The sequence below is a fragment of the Hemibagrus wyckioides genome, linkage group LG23 (genome assembly GCF_019097595.1).
Source record: "Hemibagrus wyckioides isolate EC202008001 linkage group LG23, SWU_Hwy_1.0, whole genome shotgun sequence".
Taxonomy (NCBI): domain Eukaryota; kingdom Metazoa; phylum Chordata; class Actinopteri; order Siluriformes; family Bagridae; genus Hemibagrus; species Hemibagrus wyckioides.
The window spans coordinates 16,984,831-17,008,220 of record NC_080732.1 but is presented as its reverse complement, the minus strand read 5'-3'; the positions used below and the strand labels follow the sequence as shown (position 1 = coordinate 17,008,220).

The 23,390-nt window shown below is 40.8% G+C and overlaps 1 protein-coding gene across 1 annotated transcript in view; it reads left to right on the top strand.

Annotated features, from left to right (window-relative positions):
* Positions 1 to 6,378, top strand: part of LOC131344307 (inactive phospholipase C-like protein 2) — a 44,063-nt gene extending 37,685 nt beyond the window's left edge. Inside the window, exons 6-7 of the mRNA XM_058376489.1 lie at positions 3,433 to 3,542; positions 4,928 to 6,378. Coding sequence (XP_058232472.1) covers positions 3,433 to 3,542; positions 4,928 to 5,104 — 287 coding nt within the window. The 3' untranslated portion in view covers positions 5,105 to 6,378. The remainder of the gene's footprint in view (positions 1 to 3,432; positions 3,543 to 4,927) is intronic.
* The last annotated feature ends 17,012 nt before the right edge of the window (positions 6,379 to 23,390 follow it).

Genomic DNA, 23,390 nt, shown 5'->3' with positions numbered 1-23,390 from the left:
AAATAATCCATAAACTGCATAATCTGATAAGTTTTATTCCTTTTCTTTGCCAATAATTATGATGCTTTTTTTATTTTGTCATAATTTTTTATCCATTTATAGTTATAGACAGTTAGGGGCAGCACGGTGGCTTAGTGTTTAGTAGTTACCTCACAGCAAGAAGGTCCTGGGTTCAAAGGCAGGGGCCTTTCTGTGTGGAGTTTGCATGCTCTCTGTGTGGGTTTACTCCGGGTACTCCGGTTTCCTCCCACAGCCCTGTACATTAGGTTGATTGCTAACTCTAAATTGCCCATAGGAGTGAGTGTAAGTGTGTGTGGTCATCTGTCTATATGTGTGGCCCTGTGATGGACTGGCGACCTTTCCATGGTGTACCCCTGCCTTTTGTCCAATGTGTGCTGGGATAGGCTCCAGCAGATCCCCGTGACCCTAATTAGGAATAGAGCGGGTATAGACAATGGATGGATATTTACATTTAATGTTGTGGAACATCTTCAAAACAAGTTTATTATTAGATGTAGATTATATGAAGAGTCCAGGATGTAACCCCGCCCCCAGTGGAAGCTGTTACTATAGAAACAATAACCAGTTAAAAATCCTATCCAACACAGTGAGGGATAAAAGAGCTCATAGTGACCACTGTATTAATAGAATAGTGACTAGCGGCTTGGAGTGTTAGTGATTTAGCCACTGTGTTATTTTTTCCACCCTAAGTGAACCTGGACACGCCTTTTTATTTAATTTTTTTTCTCACAACCATCTGTCCATCTTCACGTATGCCTCACCTGGATTTGAGGGGCCGATGTTTGCTCTACCTTCTCTGTTTTACTGCATGATGTGAGACAGGAAGGAAGGAAGTTTTCTGAATAGCATTTCAGAGCAGTTATTTTTGAAAAAAAAAAAAAAAAGACCACAGGTTTGGTTTTTGGCACTGTGAGGTATCCAATCCGCCGTGGCGAGACTGCAATACACACTCACTCAGTATATGATGACTTATTTTTAAAAAAAATGTAATGTCAGCTTTAATGTAAATTTATTCTGCAGTTTTTTTCTTTTTTCCAGTGTCATCATTCAATTATTATTATTATTCTTTTTTTTTTTTTTTTGCACAAAACTAGTAGAATTTTCTCCCTCGGCTCGCGGGAGGTTCTCAGGGCTCCTTCGAGGTGCACGGCTCTACACAGAGCATGCATTCATGCTGGAGTCGCGTTTGAATTATGCGTGGATTTTCCCACCCTCGTCCTACTGTATGTTGCTAGGCAACTCCTGCCCAGAGAGGCATGTGCTGCCAGCCCCAATCCTCAGCACAGTCATGCGCTATTAAATCCAGCAGCACCTCTTCTCACTCTTATACACATCAAAGAGGTTAACGGACATTAGACACGATCAGTAGTCATGAATTGCCACAATAACGGCTTCATCTTGAGATGATAATAAATCACAGACCCTCGGGGCAACCGCGATGGGTCTGTGTGTCTGCTCGGGGCCAGCGTGGAAATCATTTTATTGTGAGTGGTCAAGGGCTTTGAGTTTTCTTGTTGTTAGACGAACACACACACACACACACACACACAAATTCATTCAAGTTGACCCAGACAGATTTGACATATTAGAAAAGATTAGAAAGCATTCTCTCTCTCTCTCTCTCTCTCTCTCTCTCTCTCTCTGTCTCTCTTTCTCTCTCTCTCTCTCGCACTCTCTCTCTGCATCCGTCCTTCATCCAAGCAGAACCGCTGAGTAAGAAAGGATGAAAACAAAAAGGAAAATAGCTCTCCGGGCTGACAAACCCATTCTGTCTTTCCTGCTTCAACACTAACGCAGCCTGAAAGGGTTCCGTGTCTTTTCTGCTGCGCACACACTCTTAGTCTCTCAGTTTTCCGTCCGTCTCCGTTACCCGTTCCTTCTCCTTTGTGTCTCGTCCCCTCGTCGTGTTCATCAGCCACCGGTTTGTCACGTCGCTCACCGTTTATGGCTTTTCTTTGCGCCGACACTCCTGATTTCAGTTTCCATGCTGGACTTTTCACAGCGAATACAACATGGCCGAGTGCAGAGACGCATGACTGGCACTAATCCTAACCGATCTAATAACCTTCTTTCTGTAACACAATACGGAAAGAAGAGTGGAGCAAAGCCAGAGTGTCCATGTGGGTGAATATAGACAGTCGCTTCAGGCAACTGAGACTCTTCTGCCACCTGTTCATACCGTGTCAGAGTTCGACTGCAGACGTGCGCTCTAAAAACGCCAGAGGAATGTCAGTCACGTCACCTATAGCTCAGCAGCTTGATAGGCTGGGCTGCTTTTTTTTGTCAGTGGACATTATACAACGGCTAAGGGAAGTGAGGTGGGTGGAATGCAGCTGCGGTGAAAAAAAAGTCTTACAAAAGTTTTGAGCAATGTCTTGTCAAGCATTTGGGTTTCTACTTCTTGGTCAAACAAACAAACACGGAAGTCTCAGCGGATAATTCTGCTGCGTTCACACATACAGTGATTTTATGGCTGCAAGTCTATATTCTCTGAACTGTGAAGGTGTCAGTAGGTGTTCCTACTACTGGTTGCTATAGCAACAACGTTTATCAGTGGGTGGCACTAGCGTTTCTGGAGGGAGATTTGGCGTTATTTGTGTAGTAAATTCAGCAGTGTGTATCTGCATCATATCATATGAGATGTGCGCTCTTTGCCACAGATCACATGACCTCTAGTCTCTTCACTCCCATTGGCAGACGCTTCATCGAGTAATAGCAACTTTTTTTGCATCTCTGGACACGCTCACATCTAGTCGCAGAATATTAGATTTAGTGTGTGCTTTAACACATGGTACACTCCAACCCTGACTTACAGAGCACTGTAGCTCCTCAAAGCAGAACCATTGTCTATACCTGCTTTATTCCTAATTAGGGTCACGGGGGTCTGCTGGAGCCTATCCCAGCACACATTGGGCAAAAGGGTACACCCTGGAAAGGTCACCAGTCCATCACAGACAACCACACACACTCACACTCACTCCTATGAACAATTTAGAATTACCAGTCAACCTAATGTACATGTTTTTGGACTGTGGGAGGAAACCGGAGTACACCCACCCAAGCATGGGGAGAACATGCAAACTCCACACAGAAAGGCTTTGGAATTTTAACCAAGGACCTTCTTGCTGTGAGGCAACAGTACCAACCACTAAGCCACCTTGCTGACCCTCAAAGCAGAACCAAACACCATTTTTTGTAGCTTTGTGAATCATTGCACACAATGAAAGCAGCGATGGCCTTCAGCTTCAACTTCTGAGTTACACACATCTGAAATTGAATGTCAAGGTTGTAAAAGAAGTCATTAAATATTACACACTTACTACCCACAGCTCAACTTTGGAATAAAAATGAAATAATGTTATGATGTGTTTTTTTTCTCTCTCTCTTTATTTTCTCACATGTTTTATCCAGCTATGGAGTTCCATGAGAATCTTCATGACATGGCGGTGAAGGAGGGACTGAAAGGCAGGAAGCTCCACAAGGCAGTGGAGAGCTTCACTTGGAACATAACTATTCTGAAGGTGAGCACCGCGTCGGCATCGACCGTATCTCTTTCTTTCCTCCGCGTTTTACTCCCTCTCCTTCCCTTTCTCTTTCTTTCTTCCTTCGCCCCCTCGTTTTTCTCTCGCTCTCACTTTACACTCTGCTTTAAATGAACTGCCCAGGGCTACACATTCTGGAAGTTTCTGTACCTCCCCTGCAATACTGCACCTAAAAGCAGGAGCTATTTACAGGAGAGCGTTTTTAAGTAGCCAACACCAACACGGCTTTTTAGGCTGACCGATTTTTTGTGTTTTTATATCCCTCTAAAGTCAACATACTGTACATAGGTGGATAAAAGAGATTTTGAAGCAGATTTCATATCCAGGGTATTGCTTCTCAGCTTGGTCTCTTGTGTCATGTAAACCGTTTCACTGCAACTTACTTCTTACTTACTTTTCACACAGTTCTGATGTAAGAACGATTCAGAGATCCAGCTCGAGCCGGTTGAAACGATGAAGCAGCTCTCTGTTTCGATATCACGGCAAAATCCCCAATCCTCCAGAAAAAAAAAACAAAAAACTAAACAGCTGCTTTCTAGCGTGTTTAAGCATAACAGCTGTTTCACTGAAGCGTGTCATAATATAAAGTGGACAGTGAGTGACCCTGGAGATTTAGTTCACTCCGAATTAGAAGATTAAAAGGTTTGCCCTTCAATTACATCCACTTAATGGTGAATATGTCAGGCCTTTCCTCTGTAATAATCACTACTTAGCCCTTACCACAAATCACATTTGCATGTGCTAATTAAACATAACATTACGTGCAAAAAGCTGCCCATTGATTAAAGCACCGTCCCTCGGTCGTTTCCCGTAAGGTCATTCCCGTTGTTTATGCTGCTGAAGAACTTTGCCAGACTACATAATTAATTCGAGAGTGTAGCCAGAGCGACCGAGCGTGTGGAGGACTCGCAGGTCGATCGTCAGCATCATCTGTCCGGTCTAATAGCGTAAGCACATCGCAGTGTCTTGTTAGATTGGATGGATGTTAGAAAAATCCATTCCTCTGACAGTTCCAGAACTTAATGTGCCTAAAGTTTAGACCTGATGTTTTTTTTTTTTTGTCGTTGTTTCTTTCATATTGAATTACGCATATTTGTTTTTGCCTAGCCAGTTTGCAAACTGCGTTCTGTTGCCCGAGGGATACATAAAACGTCATTACAGCAGTCGACTGTTCTCGCTAGAATCATAATAGAACAATTAAAGAAAATCATTTTCAATCTATTTGTTTTTTATTACTTTTTTCTGTCAGCAGAAACGCTAATAATTCTACCAACTGACAACTCTTGTTTTACCCAACGCTGACGGTGACATTTTTTGTGTTTCCTCATATGATTGTGTCCTCGTGAACATTTCTCTCTCTCCAGGGTCAGGCGGACCTGCTGAAGCATGCGAGGGCCGAGGTGCTGGAGAACACGAAGCAGGTGCATTACGCCGCTCTCACTTGCAACCTAGCCAAGGAAGCCAGACCCCGCCGCAGCCTGGGAGCCATCCCGGAGAGGGTGTCGGGAGAGAAGGACGTCAGCGATGACGAGGAGAACTGAAGTCTCGTCAAGCTTCCTGAAGCCCTACTGAGATTGTAACGTTACAGAGGAAGAGTAGAATGATCTAGTGATAAAGAGGAAGCCAGGCTGTTTCACAATCTGTGTTTCTTCTACACTCTTTCCAGTATCATTCCACACATGGTTGGGCCAAAGTGCCTCAACTAACGTCGCCAAAATCCCGCACCCCTCCACCGCTCCCTCGCTCCCACCCCTCTCTACCTAACTCAGGGTAGTCTAAACAGGACTACTTTTATTTCCAGAGCCTGCTGATCGCCTCGCTAGCGTTACTGGCACAGTGTTGTGATTCACTGCAAGTATTAAACTCAGACGTGCACTTACGGAGCCAGCCTTGCTCCGGGACCGCCCAGAAGCACAAATTTTTCGAGGAGCTGAAACTGGAGCCGATTCTAATAGAGATAAAGCGAGGAAACGAAGAGTCGAGCTGTTTACAATGACTAACTAATTCATGTTCTGTCTGCCAAAACAGTATGTGTGTATATGTATATAAAATTATAAATATATATATATATATATATATATATATATGGAGATCTGTTACATTTTTTTTGCTATGTGCGCCATTTTAACGGAGGAGATTTATTTTGTTAAGATAAATAGCTGTTTTAAAGAGGATATTTTATTTGTCCGAACACGTGCGAAAGATGGGGTGACGTGTATGCCACTCGTTGGTCGTTCGACGAAACACACAACCGACTGAAAAAGTGTTTGTTACAGGTACACGGTTAACTCCTAGTCACCATTACAGTTACGGTTTCTGGTAAACTATTTGGTTTGCTAGAAGGAAAGATCCTTACCACGTGTTTTGCCTAAGCTAAGCCTGCCTAACAACAAGTCTATCGCCTTTTCCGGCTCGTCTCGTCGGTCTTTCAAGCTGCCGATCTACTGTTGGACCCAGTGAACCACTCCCTTGCCGATTTCCATCATCTTGCCAGAACACCAAGAAACGGAAACCAGTGTTGTTTGATACGTTTCAGTGCTGTAAACGTCGGTGTCTTTTTAATTGTAGTTCAACCATTTATACCACCCGGGTATTGGGGTGGGGGGAGGGAGGGGGGAGGAGCGGGTTAGTTTTGAAACTAAATAGCGGTTTTGTTTTTACCCCGTGAACTCCTGAAAGCTCTGAAATAAATCGTGTTGAATAAATAAACCTCTTCGCCTGTGTGTTACTATCTAACAGTAAAACTCCAAAGGTTTCAACTGAGGGCCGAAGTCATTGTTGATGTTGGCTTCGTATGTCTTGTCTATTTTTTGTGTGTGTGTGTTATTGGTGATGTAGCTAATAGATTTGCTTTGCGATTTTCACTTCACGTGAACTGATTACTTCTTTCTATTGAAAGAGTCTGAAGCTTGGTGCTTAAAAATGTTTGTCACGTTTAAAATAGGCTGCATGTCATTTCTTGTGCTTTCAGTGACGGCCTTTTCCTCAGTTTCTTATTCGGTTTGGTTTGATTTCACATTAAATATAATTAAAATTCTTCTTATTAAATTCCCTTGAGGTGTCTGTAGGAACTCATTGTTACAGCAACTGAGGAAAGAAGGATTCAAAACCCATCACTAAATCAATGATTCGTTTGAAAGTAAGAAATTAAATAATTAAGTATTTTGTGTCGTTTTTTGGTTAGTCCATACACCAACCAGGCATAACATTATGACCACCTTATATTGTGTTGGTCCCCCTTTTGCTGCCGAAACAGCCCAGATCCGTCATGCAATGTGTATTCAGACACCTTTCTATTAGAATCAGCATTAACTTCTTCAGCAGTTTGAGCAACAGTAGCTCGTCTGTTGGATCGGATCACACGGGCCAGCCTTCACTCCCCACATGCATCAATGAGCCTTGGCCGCCCATGACCCTGTCGCCGGGTTCACCACCTTGCACCACTTTTGATAGATACTGACCACTGCAGACCGGGAACACCCCAAAAGAGCTGCAGTTTTGGAGATGCTCTGATCCGGTCGTCTATCCATTACAATTTGGCCCTTCGTCAAACTCGCTCAAATCCTTACTCTTGTCCATTTTTCCTGCTTCTAACGCATCAACTTTGAGGACAAAATGTTCACTTGCTGCCTAATATATCCCACCCACTAACAGGTGCCATGATGAGGAGATCATCAGTGTTATTCTCTTCACCTCTCAGTGGTCATAATTTTATGCCTGATCAGTGTATATAAGTCCATATCTACAGCACTACAGCTCTGTCTCTGCTTTTGGCTCAAGCGTTGGCTCACTTTATCAATTGATTCACTTCCTGCGATCAGTTTGATTCAGAGTCTAATCACTTTCTCACTGCGTATAACATAAACTCTGCGTACGTGAAAGCACTTGCAGATACAGACCTCTCTGTTTGCAATCCAATCTGAAAACCTGTCTACTGGACCTGTGACTACATGCATCGTAAACTAGGAAGCGTGCAGCCTGCTTTTTATTTATGCGCCTCGGTGGAATAAGCCCCGGATACTCTAAGGTAGAGATCAGCCTCGAGCGTGAAAGGTGTAAATGCCTTTTTCAGTACCTGTCACGGACCAACAAATCAGACGAGGCGCCATTGTTAATGCAACTTTTAAATACAAACAAATATGGATTCTTAGGAAAAAAATTATCTGTGGAAAAATAGTAATAATACTGGCTTGAGAGATGAGCAAAAAAACAATCTTAAGGAGATCTTACACCAACTGTTATTTCATCTATCAGCATTTTAAGCACTCGGTTATGACACCTTTTCATAAACAATGTACACACACTCCACCTGGCTTAACCTCGAGGCAATTAGCTGAATAACGCTTGGCACGTACTTGCGAGCTTGCAAAACTGCCGTTATTAATAATAGACGCTTCGAACATGTCGGACAGATCTCGATCTGCCAGGTGAAGGCAAGACAGGCCTTTTCCTGAGAGATCTGAAAGATCTACAGCCATCACACAGGATCAGAGCAGATCTGGCAGGACAAACTGCTATCGACTGCATGTGATGTTCCCGACAGGCAGCGAGAGGGAAAAGGCCTGAGGATGTCTGGATATGGCTGCCTGTCACTCTGAATAGAATCACACTGCGCTGTCTCCTGTCCTCTGCCTTTATGTACCTTATTGCTCCACTTCCAGTGCCATGGAAAATCCGGCAGCCACGTTTCCAGGAACTGTCTCACCGATGACCAGTATTCACTGGCGTAAATGGACTGCAGTATAAAGATATGAATGATGTTCAGGCTGTGAGTCTGATATAAAATTGGCTAGGTGTGTTTTTCCCTCTGTTGGAGAACTTTACACAGAATTTTACTGGTTGAAGATGAAATTTGCGCTGCATTTTTCTGAAACTTTCTATTAATATATCGCCCCTAGTAGGCTAGGGAAAAACAGAAAATGCGTAAGTAAGTCCTGAGCGTCTACTTTCATATTAACCACCACTGTGGAGTGGAACATTCAATCATCAACATGGAAACAATAAAAATAGGCCTCTGGGGACAAGAGAAAAGAGAGTTAAGGCCAATAATTAGAGGGATCATTAATAGGATCAATAGACTGGCTAAATTAAATCATGTCAGTTTTATCAATCCTGCTTCTCTCTCACTCGCTCTCTCTCTCTCTCGCTCACTCTCTCCCTCTGTTTTTACATTTCTGAATAACCTTGAAGAGTTTGTTTGGGGTTTTTTTTTTTGTTTTTACATGACAGCTCCTAGACCAGTTTGATTGATGGGAAGGAAGCGAGAGGGCGGTGGTTGGGTGGTTGGTTGCATTATGGTGGTCACAGTATGAGGGAGTTATTCTGGTGCTAAAAAAACAAAAACAAAAGGGATGAGGCTGCTGCTGCAACAGACTCACGTTGCTCAATCTGATGCTGAAACATGTAATAAAGTCTTCTCCGTCTAGTAGCAGCTTCTTGGATTTGCTTGGATAGATTGGAACAAAACACAGTAGACATGCTGCTTCCTGCTCACTATATTTCCTCATGTATCCAGGGAAAGCTCTTGGTTGTAACTGCTGAGCGGCAGTACTGTGTACTGTATCTCTGAATTTGGATCCAATTTATAGATTAGATGCTGGACAGAAGACTGCTTTCTTTCATCACCTTCATCATCTTCACCGCTCAAATCCTTGATGTCCAGATCCCACCATCACCTCAAGGACACTCTTGGACATACACTATATTGCCAAAAGTTTTGGGACATCCCTCCAAATCATTGAATTCAGGTGTTATTTTTCAGGGATTGGGCTTGACCCGTTAGTTCCAGTGATAGGAACTCTTAATGCTTCAGCTTCAAGACAATTTCATGCTCCCAACTTTGTGGGAACAGTTTGGGGATGACCCCTTCCTGTTCCAACATGACTGCACACCAGTGACCAAAACAAGGTCCATAAAGACATGGATGAGTGAGTTTGGTGTGGAGGAACTTGACTGGCCTGCAAAGAATCCTGACCTCAACCTGATAGAACACCTTTGGGATGAATTAGAGTGGAGACCGTGAGTCAGGCCAAAACTGGGACATCTGCCTTTACATGCGCATGAATGTAATATGGAGTTGTCCCACCCTTCAACTCTTCTGGGAAGGCTTTCCATATGGTTTAGGAGTGTGTTTATGGGAGTTTTTGACCATTCCTCTAGAAGCACATTTGTGAGGTCAGGCACTGATGCTGGATGAGAAGGCGTGGCTCGCAGTCTAAAAAAATAACTGGGTAAATTTAATGGCAGCTCATTGGATTTTCCTTTAATTTCTCAAAATGCAAAAATGTTTTCAAAAATTATGATTTCATTTTCATGTATGAAATAATGTTCATGTTGGTCATCTAATTAAATATCGCATCAATATTTAACAATATTTATCGATCAAGCATGTAATTTAATTAAAAGCCTACAATTTACATCCAGAATATACAACTAGCATGCGAAAAAAATACATCAGCATTTTGTTTTTCCCCAAAACCAGGCACTCAAAGTGTTCCCTCTCTATCACACACTCTCTGTTTCCTTTAGCAAGAAGAAAAAGAGTCCAGATATTGAATTGGCCGATATTCTTTTAAAGCTTTGTTCCTTCTTTTGTGATAAATGGCTCTGTCCTGTGTAAATGTTATTACAAAGTAAGACTCTAAAGCTTATAAAGATGATTCTTGTAGCCGTGCAACTTGTCAGAGGACTACATTAGCGAGGCGGACGTTGTGCCGGATTCTGCTTTGGATCAACACGATGAACACGATTGAGCGAGTGGAACGTATGAACAGAACCGGCAGACGATGGATGGCAACGTGAAATCTTATCCAAACACAAACGAGTGCCAGGTTGTAGCTCAGCCAAACGCCTCAGTCTGAAATCTGAAATTTCACGTGTGTGTGCATGTGGCTGGAATTGTATAGCTCCTGGCATAAATGAATACATCAGTGTGTTTCATGTCTGATCCTGAATATTCTCACTGGTGTGTTAGGGATTATAAAACCATGTTTGTGTGTATGTGTGTGTGTGTGTACAGACTCGCACAAATCCACAGCAGCATCAGTCATGAAATCACAATCTGCCCCCCCTGTCTGATCCAAGCCGATGTTGATCTTCTCCTCACGGTACGTCCGTTTCATGCGTGCCAGACAGCCGCAGTTGACACGCTGCTCTTTCACACAGACACGTCCAAATCCACGACCTTTGGTTGTCCTGCTGATGATTTTGATTCCCTCGTAAAGCCAGGCTCGGTGCCAATCAGCCCTCCAATTCCACAAATCACAGTGTCCTTTTCGAACGTCCTGCCCCCTTTCTGAGCACTCGCCCGCTCGTGCATGCCCCCCCTGTAGTCTGTCCTCTCTGGCTCTCAATTATCACCATGGCATTCTCCATGCCTTTTTGTGAAAAGGAGCCGCTGTAACGTATCATTCAAATCTCCCTGTTTACAATTTGAAGCCCTAGAGTCAACCACGTTAGCTGTATTATATATATATATATATGAAGAAGTATTTCACACTCAGCTTTGCTGCTAAACTGACCTCTCTTAGTCACCCTATCTCTTTCTGACGGGCGGCTTTGAATACAAACAGCCACCAAATAGCCTCCGTAAAATGCCTAGGCATAGCTGCTCGCCAGCTAATGGGGTGGTTTTTATCCCTTTTCACTCCTCTACAAAAAAAGCCATTTGGGCAACAACTTCTTTGCCTCACAGTTCAGCCAAACGAAGGCAGAGAGGTGCTTTGAGAGTGTGTCTGGATTCCTTCAAACATAATAGAGCCTCTGCTTATGCTAGTCACTTCATAGAAGGTTTAATGTGGCACAAATCTCTTGACTCAAGTGTCTGCTTTTAGCCTATACAGCCGTCCGAAAGAAAAGAGTCATCGTCTTATCAGCTCTGTTTCAAACTTAAACTTGTGACCCCGGCAGCCGAGACACGTCTGCTCCAGGAGTCTTCTTTTCCAGTTCAAAAAAACCGAACCTGTGACCATAAACAAAGCGGTATCTCTGCGGCTCGGCAAGATGGGATTAATACAGGAAATTATTGCATCCCATTCCTGACATGTTGACGCAAATCCATATTCTCAGAGGAGTCAAGAAGTCATCTGAGCCCTGATGAGAAGGAAGGGCGTCAGATCGCATGCTGTGATTTATAACTTGATAAGTCAAGGCTCTTGATGCCAGTCTCTGTGTGTGATGCAAAGAATCAACACAAACCCAATAAGCAGCAGGAAAAAACAGCCAAAACTAACAAACTCTGACTTTGTGACTTCGGATTAACCCTCAGGGCCACTCTTTTTAGAAAAATGACAGTCCTGGGATTGTCGAATTGACGATGTTTTCCACTAGCAAAGTCACGGAAGAGCTAACAGTATTCCTTAGTCGATAGCACAATGGCCGCTTGTTTGGACGATGGTATGGCCTTCATTTTGGACGTTCTCCTGCTTCCCTGTCAGTACAACAGAGCTCTGTTCCCTTCCATCTGCTGCCATTTTGTTCAACCTCAAACAAAGCCGACCTCACGGGATACGCTTGTTAAAAGAAATTATAATAAAAACTGTATCTCTATCTTCAAGGGATTAAGCTTCAAATGGTTCTATCACTGAGTCAAACGGACATTAATTACATTTTAATGGATGAATGCAATCGAGCCGTTTGGCGCTTGCTCAAGCCGAGTCTTTGGCGAGCCGTTTGAATGAGGAAGGATGTTACGGAGGTTACACAAACAGGGATCGGGTATATTTTGGGCAACTCTCGAGCCTCGCTAAGCAGTTTTGTTTCCAAAGTCTGGTACAACAGCAGAGTTTATGTTACTGTTTTCCTGTTAGAATAGGATCCGTGTATGACGCTTTGGCCTTTTTTTGCACAAGTTTTTTTAAATTTTATTTCTACATGTCATCATATAGGAAGAAGCTGCAGGGAAGAAACCACTTTAAAAAAAAGTTTTGCAGAAAAGCACCTAATGACGTCAAGCTGACCAATCAGGTCACCAGTTAGAAGGCAAGCAAGAAAAACAAACACAGAGGATTGACTACCAGTGAAAAACGAGTCCTGGGTTATTTTTGGGGACTTTCACTGGTACTTACTCCTAACTGCGGCGGCATACAGTCCAGTCGTACAAACAGCTCGGAAAATTATTCCTCTGAAGATACAGCAGAAACAAACATCCTCGTCACCAACCTCATGTATTACTGATAATGATAATAAATTAATAACAATCCAGAGAGCGAGGGAGTTAGATAGATAGTAAGTTGATAAAGCTGGTATGGTACAGCACTTAATAAATAAATAAATAATAAATAAATAAATAAATAAATGATGGAATGCATGAATGAATAAATACATAAACAAATGAATGAATAAATAAATACATACATGAAAGGATGAATAAATAAATAAATAAATAAATAAATACATGAATTAATGAATGGATAAAAGAAAGAAAGAAAGAAAGAAAGAAAGAAAGAAAGAAAGAAAGAAAGAAAGAAAGAAAGAAAGAAAGAATGAATGAATGAATGAATGAATTAATGAATGATAAATGAAAGAAAGGAAGAATAAATGAATGAATAAATACATAAATGAATGGATGAATGTATGAATGAATGAATGAATGAATGAATGAATGAATAGATGGATGGATGGATGGATGGATAGATGAATGGATGGATGAAAAAATGAAAGAATTGATGAATAAATGACTGAATGAATGAATGAACAAAAGGCAACTGTGTCAAGATCTGAATCATCTTAGCTAATGTGTCGGAGTCGGTATTAAGTGGTAGCTTGCGGTTAGCAGTGTGTTAGAAGCGTACAGTGTTACTGTTCAAATTAAACATCTACGGCTAACAGAACATCAAGTGAATCCGTTTTTTGTTCCCCATTATATTTAATAAGTAACTGGTAGTGGACCAGACTGACTTCTCCAACACATTGTCAATCCACGCCTCCTTCATCCCGCCTCGTTAAACTCTAATTTGCACCTCGGTGGAAGAGTGAAAGCGAATGCTGTGGGGAATCGTGATGCGTGTGTTTGCCTACAGCTCCAAAACACTTCCCACGAGAGGGAGGCGAGAGCAAGTAAATGTTTACGCGCGGAGGTTCAACCCTCTGTTTCTCGAAAATCAGCTCTGACTCACCGCTGGCAGGCGTAAGCTTGCGTCCACCAGCGTCTGTCCCTCACTGACCGCAGGACATGTGGAGATGAAGCCTTATACACGTGGGTTAAAGAGAAGCAGCATTTGTTTTGTGTGTCAGAACAAAATAAAGTGGTTACTCTAGATAGGTTTGTTCTGTGAAGTACATCATTTATTTTTATTTATTTATTTATTTATTTATTTATTTATTTATTTATTTATTTATTTATTTATTTATTTTTTTACAAATGCTGCTTTCACATTTTAGGGTTTTTCTGAACTGACAGTTTTACCTTCAGGAAGCAGCTGCAAGGTGGGCGAATGGGGGCGCTTTCAGAAAGAGGTCTCGGCGGAGCCCTTAGAAATGTTTTCAGAAAGTGAAGGATTTATTTATTTATTTGTTTATTTTTCCTTCTGGCCAAGGTCACAAGTTTAGAGGACATAGTGACAGAGAAAACTTGAGCAAATCTAATAAACCTTGCATCATGCTGAATTGAAAACATTTCCAATTTTCCAGTGATGCAACGGAATGAAAACAAGAACATGTCTATTATTGGGATGTTCACCAGGTCATGGTGTTTGTGACCCACTTTAAGTGTTAGGAGACAAACTTTCTTGATTTTTTTTGGCCTCCGAAGCTACAATCCGGCCGAACAAAGCATTGATACAGAGCTAATTAGTTCACTTATTCTGATAGAAATAGAAAATTGTGTAGTTACAGGAAGTGTTTGTTTTCATACAGGAACTAACAGCTGTGCAAAAGAACTGTGCTTTTTTAAAACTATTTATTTATTTCTATTTATTTTTAATATATTATATTTTTATTTATTATTATTATTATTATTCTAGATCTATTTATTTATATTTATTATTTCAATTTCTATTTATTATATTATATATAATAAATATTATATATCTATTATATTATATTTATTATTATTTAAGATCTATTTATGTATATGTATTATTTGAATTTATTTATATTTATGTTTTATATATATTCTATTTATTATTATTATTTTAGATCTATTTATTTATATTTATTACTTAAATTTATATTTATTTGTTATATATTTATTATTATTTGAGATCTATTTATGTATATGTATTATTTGAAGTTATTTATATTTATGTTTAATATATATTATATTTATTTTTATTATTATTTTAGATCTATTTATTTATATTTATTATTTGTTGTGTTTTTATTTTTACATTTATTTATTTATTTATTTATTTATTTATTTTTTAATGTCTAGAATCTGTGGAATTCAAACGAAGCTTGGCAAAACGTTCTCATTTAGTTAAGATGTAGGATTTAAGATACTTTCTGTTTTTATTTGGTCTCAACCTCAGGCACCGGTTTTGCTAAATATGATCTTGGTGTTGATTATGAATCTGTAAGAATATTATTTGTTATCGTTTCTCTTTTTGCAAAAAGTTTAACAAGAAGCAATTCCTTCTTTTAGAAAACAGCCCGGTCGTTGGCGTCTTGCAGAAATGAAGCCAAATAATTGATTTAATATGAGTTTATCGGCCTTAAGATCTCGATCTTGACTCAGCTTGTCTTGAGCTTGCATTTGACCCCCTTAATACTCGGCCCTGACCGGATCTCAGCTAGTCCTAATCTTGGACTTGGTAATGTTTGTCTAGACATAAGCCTTATGGAATGCAGATGAGGGCAGTTCTTCTTCGTTCTCGAGAAGCTTAATGACAAAATCCGCATACGTTTACTCTGTTTATTTCCTGTGTGAGTGTGTGTGGTGTCCATCCCACACAATCTAATCCTCATCCCATTGCATGAACCTTATTGTAGTATACCGAATGTTTTTTTTCCAAATCTGACACTAATCCAGTATTTGCTCTATAATAAAGCCACACTGGTGTAAATAATATTCATCTTATAAAGTTTTAAAATTTCTAAAATCTGCATTATCACAGCACCAGGAAGCAGACGTTTCTCCTTAAGTACAGAGATGTTCTTCCGGATATTCTCCAGGCCGGACAGAGGGATTAAAGACAAAGACTGAGGAAAATGTTTCACCCACTAAGTCAACATCAACCGGACAAAACCACTCCGAAGTAAAATTTCTGTATTATGTGTACAACAATATTTAACACTTTTTTGATGTTTAAATCTGACAAAACATCCATGTAAATGTTCTGCTGTCCAAACTGAATGTTTTTATAATAATTATTAAATTAATTGACATTTCAAAATGTCCTCTATGGCGTATATACGTCATCATCCCTACTCTTTTCAGCCTATATGAACAAATCTTCACCTTTAGGGTCGTGTTATATAATAAAATCTAAACATTTGATCATTTAATATCCGATTTAAAATCTGAAACAACGTGACTGTTTTGGCAATGGTCTTACAGCGCACTCTGGTGGTGGTTGAAGTGAACTGCAGCCGTCCCTAAGGAGCGGTAAAGTTTTCAGTAACGCTTTTTCTAACACCTTTCTGACTCCTTTCTATCACATCCGCCTCAAGGTTTTGCAGTATTATGCGGTCTGAGATGCCTTTCTGCTCACCGTGGCTGTAACGAGTGGTTATCTGAGTCACCGTAGCCTTCCTGTCAGCTCACAGAACTGACACTGACTGGATCACAAGAACCAGAGGTGCCAAGAGCTAAGGATCTGGATTTTTATCAGAGGAAGTGTCATGAAGTGTTCTTGCATGTGGTCCGGCTTATCGACTGCTTCTGTCTCATCGTCTTCCTCGCGATCGTTCTCGAAGCTTTTTGTGGTACATCTTTCCAAGGATGAATTTTTTGTGGCAGTGTAAAATTTTCACCTGTTATTGAAGTAACAGTACTAACTGATCAGGCATAACATTATGACCACCTGCCTATTATTGTGTTAGCTACCAAAACAGCCTTGACAACTCATGCACTGTGTATTCTGACACCTTTCTATCAGAACCAGCATTAACTTCTTCAGCAATTTGAGCAAAAACCAGCCTTCACTCCCCACGTGCATCAATGAGCCTTGGCCACCCATGACCCTGTAGCCGGTTCACCACTGTTCCTTCCTTGGACCACTTTTGATAGATACTGACCACTACAGACCAGGAACACCCCACAAGAGCTGCAGTTTTGGAGATGCTCTGATCCAGTGGTCTAGCCATCACAATCTGGTCCTTCGTCAAACTCGCTCAAATCCTTACACTTGTCCATTTTTCCTGCTTCTAACATCAACTTTGAGGACAAAATGTTCACTTGCTGCCTAATATATCCCACCCACTAACAGGTGCCATGATGAGGAGATCATCAGTCTTATTCACTTCACCTCTTAGTGGTCATAATGGTATGCCTGATTGGTGTATGTTTTTGCTCTTTTCTATGACTCATATGTCATTTCATATATATAATGGGACCGTATACTGATCAGCCATAACATTAAAACCATCTGCCTAATATTGTGTAGGTCCTCCTTATTCCACAAAAACCAGTTATCCTGTTAAGGCATGGTAGGTGAAAAATGGTGAAAAAAGAGGTGAAAAACATTTTTTTTTGTCCAGCACATCCTTCCAGACTGAGATCTGTAGAATTTAGAGGTCAAGTCTACACCTTTCATGTTCTGGTGCCAGCCTTCTGATCAACATCCCAGAACTTTAACTGCTTGAGTCACCACTGCCCTGTAGGTGGTGTACAGGGGTCAGCATGGTCACTCTGACCAATACACAGCTCCACACACAGCTTTATGTGTTCCAACTCCTTTCTCTCAGATGGATCGGACCAGACGAGCTAGCCTTCACTCTCCACTCTCCTGTCGCTGGGTCACTGGTTGTCTTCCCTCTGAGCACTTTTAGTAAGTACTAATCACTTGCAGCAGAAGATAATGACATGTTTGGTGATCAGGCTCTTTTCTGCTCCACTAGATGGCAGGTGGAGCTCAGAGAAAGTGTGAGACTGCATGTGTGTGTGTGTGTGTGTGTGTGTTTCCACAGCGCCCCTCCTGAGTGTTTGTGTCTAATTATCTCTCTGGTCCACAGAGAGACGAGTCTGACACCTGTCTGTTCTCCCAGTACACTCACTCTCTATCTGTCTCTCATTCACTAACTCTATTCCTCTCTCTCGCCATCCCTCGATCATTATCTACACTCATCTCTTCAACAAGAACACACACACACTCCTATTTAATAAAAATAAAATCAATCTAGAGCCCTGAAGCGTTCTTGAGTTTCATCGGCTGAAGGAACAGGTTTAGATGTTGCTGTGTAGAACCCATTTAAGAGGCTAAGGATCCAAAAAAATCCCCGAAAAACAATTTTTATCCGAGATAAAACTGTGACTTTTAGGATCTTATTCGACTTCCTTTTCTCAGGAGTTGCAAATCCCTAAAGCTACACTCCAACATCTAGTGGAGAGCAGAAGAGTGAAGCTTATTATAACAGCAATAAATTAGCAAAGATGTTCAGGAAGCCCATATGAATATGAAGGTCAGGTGTCCACAAACTTTTGGCCACATAGGTGTTAAGTATTTTTTTCTTAATGTATCTTGGACTGCCTGAGCTAAACTGTATTGAGAAAAAAAAAATATATATATATAAAAATTAAAATAATCTCATGTGTCCCATTTATTTGTTCTATTGAAGGGTGCCAATAATTTTGGAGTTAACACTCTATGCCTCTCTCTCTGTATCACTCTATGCCCCCCCCGTCTGTCTGTATCTCTCTATCTTTCTCACTGTTTACATCACACTCTGTCTGTCTGTCTCTCTCTTTGCATCACCCTCTACCCCTGCTTGTCTGTCTGTCTGTCTGTGTCTCTCTCTTTCTCCTCTGTTTCTGTCTCTCTTTCTCTCTCTCTACATCACTGTCTGTCTGTATCTCTCTCTCTGTCTGTATCTTTCTTTCTCTCTCTCTCTACATCACTGTCTGTCTGTCTGTCTCTGTATCTCTCTCTCTCTTTCTGTCTGTATGTATCTCTCTTTGCATCACCCTCTACCCCTGCTTGTCTGTCTGTCTGTCTGTCTGTCTGTCTCTCTCTCTCCTCTGTTTCTGTCTCTCTTTCTCTCTCTCTACATCACTGTCTGTCTGTATCTCTCTCTCTGTCTGTATCTTTCTTTCTCTCTCTCTCTACATCACTGTCTGTCTGTCTGTCTGTCTGTCTCTGTATCTCTCTCTCTCTTTCTGTCTGTATGTATCTCTCTTTCCTTCTCTCTCTCTGCATCTGTCTGTCTGCCTTTCTCTCTCTGCATCTCTCTCTCTCTCTCCCCACAGACTCCGCATCCCTCCATCCTGATCCCCACTCCTCTCCTCTACATATGCCACGTTTGCAAAAGCACGCTTCACAGAGTAACCTTTCTGCGACTTCCCCAAGCTGCCACGCCTGCCCGTGTTTTTGCTTCCTAAGCATTTTAATTACCTTTGTCGCTGAGCAATGACCAGATGTTTATTTATTTATTTATCTTGTCGATTTCCATCCTTGATTTGACCCTTGACCTTACATTTCGGCCATCACGACAGCAAAGGCGTGAGCAAAGGTGGGAAACCGAGTCCTCGTCCGTCACGGTTGCGTCTCCGAACGTCGTTTATCCTGAGCCGCAACCGCTCTGCCGTTCACCTCGAGCCGGAGACCATCCCTGATAGTGTAAATAAATAAAGAAATAAATAAATAAACTCGCTCACAAAGTCCATTAAAATGGAAGGCAGCGCCGGGGTGACTTTAGCTCCTAATTAAAAACAGATGTGTCCATTTAATATTCTTAATACTTGGAGGGAGACAGACAATCACTGCAGAAATATCTATTTGCCTCATTAAATTGAGAGGCTTGATCATGATGAGGGAGAGAATAATGAATGAAGACGGGCATGTTTACCAGGTTGTCTAAATAGAGTTTGCCAGGAGAGAAGCGGCGCACGTCATAGCGAGAGAGAAAGATGTACATGCGGGCGGCCTCGCGACGAGAGGGAGAGTTAATGTTTATTATGACTGACATAATGAAAGCTGAGCATGCTGACGAAACAGAAAGGACGAGTTCGGCTAAATCACGTAGTTGACAAAGAACAAGCAAACTCCTGCTTTTTAATTTCCTCGTCAAGACACGGCGCATACTAACGACGCCGAGATACAAGCTGAAGTGGAAAGCCTTCTTCCTCTCGCCGTGTTATTGAGGACGAGTCGATCGGGAAAGAAGCTACGATGTGATCGAACCTCTCCCGAAATCTTTCAGTGATGTCGCACTACTGTGGTTTCATTGCACATTTAATAAAATTTCACAGTGTAGATGAATGTTGTTGAGTTGTCGTTGGCGGCGGCCATATTGGAATTCTGGAATTTTCTAGATTGACATAAGCTATTCTCATTCAGACCCCAGGCCTTGCCTCCTAAAGCGTCAAAGCTGAAACACAGAGATAGCAGGAAGCAACAGTTCAATCGTTCGTTCATTCATTCATTCATTCATTCGTTCATTCATTCATTCATTCATTCATTCATTCATTCATTCATTCATTCATTCGTTCATCCAGCTATCTATCTGTGTTTGTTTGTTTGTTCATTGATTCATTCATTTTCTCATTTATTCATTGCTTTTTGCTCTTATTCATTCATTCATTTGTTCATTTATCAATCCATCCATTTGTTCACCCATTCATTCATTCATTCATTCATTCATTCATTCATTCATTCATTCATCCATCTGTTTGTTCATTAATTCATTCGCTTATTTATTAATGTTTTTTATTTTATTCATTCATTCATTTGTTCACTTATCCACTCATTCATTCATTCATTCATTCATTCACCCATCCACTCATTCATTCATACATCCATTTCTTTGTTCTTTCATTCATTCATGTATTTATTTATTCACCTGTCCCTCATTCATTTATTCATTCTTTCATCCAGCCATCCACCTGTTTATTTGTTTGTTTTTGTTTGTTTGTTTGTTCGTTCATTCATTCACTCATTCATTCATTCATTTATTCATTCGTTCATCCAGCCATCCATCTGTTTGTTCATTCATTCATTCATTCATTCATTCATTCATTCATTTTCTCATTTATTCATTGCTTTTTGTTCTTATTCATTAATTTATTTGTTCACTTATCCATCCATCCATCCATCCATTTGTTCACCCATCCACTCATTCATACATCCGTTTGTTTATTCTTTTGTTTATTTATTTATTCACCTGTCTCACATTCATTCATTCATTCATTCATTAATTAATTCATTTGTTTGTTCTAATTATTCATTCATTCATTTATTTGTTTATCCATCCACCCACTCATTCATTTATTTGTTTGATCATACATACATTCATTCAATCATTCATTCATTCATTTGTTCATTCCTTTTTGTTCTCATTCATTCATTCATTCATCTACCCACTAATTCGTTCATTTATTCATACATTCATCCATTCGTTCATTCATTCATCTTCAGTAACTGCTTTATTCTGCTCAGGGTCTGGTGTTATTTTGGGATGTGAGGTGGGAATTGTCTCACACATTCACACACAAATCTACCCTGAAGCCAATCTAGTCTGACTGACTAGCATGTGTGTGGTAGGTAAGAGGATGCCAGAGAACCCTTGAGGAAACTCACACTCGTATAGGGAGAACCTGTACAAGCTTGGGATCGCTCTGGAACCCTGGAGCTGTGAGGCAGCTGTTACTCAGTACTAGGCATTATCAATCTCTTCACACTGTTGTGCCGAACCATCTCAGAATTAAGGTCAAGAGTATAGAATAATGTATGTATCAACATTCATCACATGTAGGATCACAGAAATTGTGATGAAATTTTAACAGCGCCACCTGCAGTACTGGAGCACTTAGTCTTAGCTCCTCCCCCAGGTGAAACTTCCAGGTTAAACTCAATATGGATGTGTTTAAAACGCTGAGTAACATACACGTTGTCCACAAAACAGTCGATATCGCTGCATCACAACGACAATTAACAGCAGCATAATAAACATCACATTAGTCTGGACAGCTGAGAAGTGCGTGAGAGGCCCAGAGCCGTCTCCCACCATCAGCTAATGTGTCATTCCATCTTCAAAACACCTCAGCGTGCGATCTGAGGATTAATAGGTCTAATTGCCCTTCCGATTATAACGGATAATTAGTCCGGTCGATGAAAGTGACACTCGTACGTTTACATGCACTGCCTTTGTGTACTGCTTAGATGGAGGAAAGCACATTACACACACAAAATAGCGTTTGAATGTTGTGATCTGGCACACACACACACACACACACATCCATGTTGATCCATGCTGAGGGATGTTTTTTCACATACGTCTTTCAAAGGATCAGCAAAATATCTGGAGATCTGGACCATGGTCATCAGCTCAGGCAGAACCTCTAACTCATACTTTAATATGCTGCTTTTGATATATTATGGTTTCTATAGTAACAAATTTCAGACTCCTACATAAACGTAATTGTAGATATGATGGTTTTCGGTTTGTAGGATGTGTTTTTTGAACATTTATGGAAGGAGTCTCCAGTGTCAGGGTTTTGGAGTTTACGCAGTCTGGAGTTTTCTTTTAAATTAATTTTAAAAGAAATAAAAAATGGAAAGAGGTGGAGCTGCTTATAGAGCAGCTATAATGTAAGCAGTTATACTCGATTCTCGATTTTTTATCTTAATCTAGTAATCTTAATGTCTAGTAACACTAGACATGGCGTGGTTAACAAAACAAAACCTAGACCTTAGCTTGGACATGGAACTTAACAAACAAAACCCCAACAGAAACCACGGTACAGATAACAATCATGGACAAGGACACAAACACAAGGATCCCTATTTATAGGGGTAGACATTAGGGCTAATGGGATACAGGTGACACAATCAGGATAGGAACAATAGGAAGGGCGTAACAAGAGACACACAAAGAAGCAGGCTTCCTAGGTTCACCTGCCAGCGCCCTCTCTGGGCCTGGCAGGGAACTGTCCAGCTGTTCCTGACAATTATAACTTTTTTCCTTTTTACAAAGGATGAACACATAGCTGATAGTATCCTATAATATAATCACTCGAAATGCTTTTTATATCGCTAGTTTTAATTGTTTTCCAGAACACCTGCTTCTAGCTGGTTAGCCCATTAGCATCGCTAGCCCTTTAGCCCGGCTACCACAAGTTTGTTTGCGTTTCTCACACCGATTATCTCTGTCGTTACTGCTCTTAAACACCATGTCGGTTGTGTGTCTGCCTTTGGGTGCAGGTGAGGATAGATTTGAGCTGTACTCGGTGGATTTGGAGCTGGAGGCCGTGGAGAAGCAGATTCAATTCTAATAACTACGGTTCAAGTCACCAGACTGATAGTGACATAGCTTGTCTTATAGAAACTGTGTCTGTTCCTCGATTAGTGAGATCAAAGAATAAACTCATTAAAAGTGCTCGAAATAACCTAATCACCATAAAACCAGAAAAAGGTCTAATAAGAAACCAAAAACTATTTCTAAAGTTTGGGCTTCTCAACATTACCCCTAAATGCACAACCCCTAAATGCAGATGATCTAGATGAAGTGACTAACAGCATAAGCACTATTTTTGCCAGCACACTAGACACTGTTGCCCCATCTGATGAAAAAATATCAGAAATAAAACACCTGCACCATGGTACAATAGTCATACTCACACCCTCAAGAGAGCAACCCGTAACCTCGAGCGAAAGTGGAGAAAAACTAAATTAGAAGTTTTTAGAATTGCGTATAAAGACAGTATGTCCAGCTATAGACAGGCTCTAAAAACTG